Genomic DNA, 3,980 nt, shown 5'->3' with positions numbered 1-3,980 from the left:
TAACAAAAGCTGAGGCCCATGTGAAAGATAACGATGAACGAAATTCCATCCATCCATAGTAGAAAGATGCTGAGCAAATAATAATTCCATCTCGCCTTTAGTGGGTCCATTTCTTTCTCACACAAAGTCGAAGAATCATTTACTCAACAAGGCTCACACTACAGGTTTACTTTAGGTCAAAGTAGACTAATATTTTAAGTGACTTACACGCCAGATTTTTAATATCTCAGCTTTATTCCTGGTCTACGCATTTGTCTGTGGATTTCAGGCCTCCCAGATGGTCAAAATCTTTTTGACACCGTCCTAGGCTCTACTAATCATTGTTTCATCTCTACCATTTGGTAAATTCGGGTAGACATTTATTACTATTTAAATCTCTGGCTCAGCTAAGCTTATTAGAGATTCATACCTGAGAGTAATTCACAAATTACAGAGAGGGGTCTGTGTCCTAACTCTTTTTGGGGGTTCATTAGTTGATATGATTTTTTCGCGAATAGAATAATAAAAGTTTTTGATTTAAATTGTGTATGTTTTTCAATCGATTTTTCTTAAGAGTTGGAAGGCTATGGATCTACTGAAGCTATGATGTTGAATGACAGTGAGCATAGCTGAGAGTCATTCACAAATTAGAGAGAGTGGGGTCTGTGTTTAAATTTTTTAGGGTTTGTCAATATTAGTTGGTATAAGACTTTTGCAATTCATAGAATAGAACAATACAAATTTAATAGAACAATACAAATTTTTGATTTAAACTGTGTATATTTTTCAATCAATTTTTTTAGTCACAAGAAAGAGCCATTTTCTGCATTTAAATGGTTAGGAGGTCTTAAACATGGGCAGTAGAATGCTTCTAGATGGTGCCATTTCCAGCTATGCGTCTCCTGCAGCTATGGGGTCAAATGAGAGTGAGCAGGCGGAGATCAATCCATATATGAGTGAAGATGCACTGGTTGTCCTGATTGCTTTTCTGTGTGCACTCATAACGATTTTGGGTTTTATTTCGATCGTGCCCTGGCATTACATTTTGAGGTCGCATGAGGAGTACAGAGCTGCCAAGTTAGCTAACACCGGATTGAAGAAGAAGTCCATAAAAGCACTTCCATCTGAAGTATACAGAAGAGAAAGATCAGAGGCGGTTGTGACAGAGTGCCCTATTTGCTTGGTTGAGTTTATGGAGGGTGAGAAATTAAGAGTGCTGCCCAAATGCAAGCACAGCTTTCATATGGAATGCGTGGATAAATGGCTTGCCTCACACAGCTCATGTCCCACTTGTAGGTATTCTCTTCTCCGGGGTTCGCAACACACCACAATCCAAATGCAAGGGATATCAAGAGCAGAATCAGATCAGGGTGTTGTTACTCTCTGATTTGATGCCGATGATGCAAGTGACATTGAATCTATCTGATGGATTTGGTTGGGAAGAGCTAATAAAACAGATGCAAATTATTCTCTTGATTTTTATTGAAGAAAGCTGTTAACTGTAATGACTGTGTAAGCCCCAAGTGGGTGCTTTGGGAATCCATGTGTGTCCCAAAGTTGTTCCATCGCCATTTGAAAGGGCGCTACTGTAGTTCAAACCCCACCTGGCTTCTTTTCTAGTCAACAAGTCTTTGGCATCACTAACTTTACTGAAGTCAAAATTGGAGCATAAAGTTGTCCTTTCATTAATGGACAGGTTCGAGGGCTTACATTTCTTAGTTTAATCTCTTAAATCAGATCAACCGTTATAAAGAGCATAATCTACCCATTATAGGAAGAAATACATAATGATCTCCTATAAATACATAATGATCTTTTTAATATCTATACAATGGCTTTGCCCTAATGGTAACTTGATAAGTTTGAATACTCCAATTCATTTATACGAGGTATCTTACATGGCCTTATAGTCAGCGGGATGTAAAATATTTTACTCTTTTGGTAACTTGAATGTTAAAATTGCACTGCAAGTTGTAGACGGTACTCAGAGATGGTGATATCAACAATAACTTTTATCTTAGACTAAATTAGATAAGTATCTTTGAAATATCATAGATATAGAGTTTTTTAAATTCATTTTTTTTAAGAGTTGGTGTGGAATGTTCTATATTATATATAATTTAGTTATGTAGGTAGTCATCAAAGATCTAAGAGTTTTAGTGAAATCTTACAAAACATGGAACTTGAGAAAATAATTCTATTCCATTAAAGAATGCAATTTTTTTACATATCTACATGAGTATAATTATGTATAATGTACTGAGACTACAATGGGAACCCTTTGGTTATGTAGGGTGAGGTGAGACAAAGGAAAACATAAGATTATGACACATGTCTTAATCTTAGGACTTGAGACATAAAGTGTTAATGCTCTAAAAATGTCCTAACTAAACTTAAGTGAACTAGTGTGGATAGGACCTAATAGGAAAACTTGTTAGGTAACATACTTCATTCAAACCAACACCCCCCTTAAGTACAACTTAGGTAGAATGTGTAAGATCCAAATACATAATAGTAGGTTTTGATTATAGGGCCATGTAAGGTACCCATGTTTAAATGAATCACTCAAAAATAGAGAAAAAACCCCTCTCCAAAAGAAAGAAAACATAATAAGCTCTTCAAAATTATGAGAAGGACAAAATCCCATATTAACAAAAAGTACTCTTATAACAGAGAAGAGAAGTTATGTAATACATACCAATGTAAAATATCATATAATAAAGGTGGATACTTTAAAATGGATATTAAAGATGATCCAAAATCATAAAACAAAATTCCTCCACTTAGGAAGAAACAAAGCCAAGGATGTGTGTAAGATATCTTCCATTCCTAAAAATAATATGACAGAAGAAAACACAAGTTATGTGATGTCTCTAAACTTTGATCAAATGTGGCCCCAAGTTGGTGCTAAAAGGTACCACAATGGAATAAGGAGTTCGACACCTCTTCAATGAAGTTGGAAAAATAGAACCTTGTTAAAACTGATATAATCCACATAACCCAAAGATAAAAATTAATCCTCATAGTTCTTCTCAAGGATCTCTTAGCCAATGTCAAATTGAGGAAAATAAATAGGTGGAGAAAGAACAAGAGAGTCTAAGTTCCCTCACAACATCCAAAGAAGAAGATTAAAATTTATGGGAGCTAACATCAAGAGGAGATGAATATCCTTAATTATCTTCCATGCTTACAAGATAGGAATCATAAAACAAACATGTAATATTCATAAAGTACTCATCCCAAGTAGCTATAGTTGGAAGAAAATGTATGTCCTATTGAATTTAATAATTAAAAGCCATGGATGTAGAAATACTAGTCTCTTGAGAAGCAACAATATATGGAGGGGATAAAATGTTACCACGTGTCTTTAGATTCTTATTTGTTGATAAATCACAAAGATTCAATTGATCATATTGTATCTCCTCAAAATTTCCCACACTAGATGCTTGAGTGTGTATATTAGACAAAACAATAATAGGAGAAAAATGTGAGAAGGTGACACACCCAAGATTGATCATCTACTCCCTAGTTGCAACAAAATCTATACTATGCAAATTCCTAATAACCATAGAATATAGTGTGAACTTAACACTCTTCCTAGTTCTACCATGTTTGATCTAATAGATAAAAATTATATTGCTTGACAATGATGGCTTGCAAAAAAAACCATCATTAAATGATCCTTTGTCAGTGCCAAGAGATCCTTTTCACAAACACACATATACAGTTTTAGCCATTAGCATATGTAGTGATGAACAAAATTCAAATGAAAATAACATACTTTGTAATAAAGCCATATGATGTGAAGCTCCATAATCAAGAATATACATCCTTGAATTAGAATCTATATAACTACAAAAAGTGCTTGCTAGTTTCTCTAACGTTGAATGAGAAGAAGACATGGTTTCTTAAACAAGGATGAAATACTCTTGGTTGATTTCATTTCACATTCTGTGTTTTCTTCCACGAGGAATGGATTTATGTTTTAGTCCCCAATTCCC

General features: G+C 34.5%; 1 protein-coding gene across 1 annotated transcript; it reads left to right on the top strand.

The window, feature by feature from the left end:
* Positions 1 to 222: 222 nt before the first annotated feature.
* On the top strand, positions 223 to 1,825 carry LOC131026834 (RING-H2 finger protein ATL74). The gene has a single exon (XM_057956861.2). The coding sequence runs from the start codon at positions 833 to 835 to the stop codon at positions 1,364 to 1,366; it is 534 nt and encodes a 177-aa protein (XP_057812844.1). The 5' UTR covers positions 223 to 832; the 3' UTR covers positions 1,367 to 1,825.
* Positions 1,826 to 3,980: the final 2,155 nt, after the last annotated feature.

The sequence above is a fragment of the Cryptomeria japonica genome, chromosome 8 (genome assembly GCF_030272615.1).
Source record: "Cryptomeria japonica chromosome 8, Sugi_1.0, whole genome shotgun sequence".
Classification (NCBI taxonomy): Eukaryota; Viridiplantae; Streptophyta; class Pinopsida; order Cupressales; family Cupressaceae; genus Cryptomeria; species Cryptomeria japonica.
The sequence above is the reverse complement of the archived record's forward strand: the minus strand, read 5'-3'. Positions and strand labels throughout refer to the sequence as shown.

Coding starts and splice junctions, on each gene's coding strand:
- LOC131026834 (XM_057956861.2), top strand. CDS start 833: ATGGGCAGTAGAATGCTTCTAGATGGTGCCATTTCCAGCTATGCGTCT.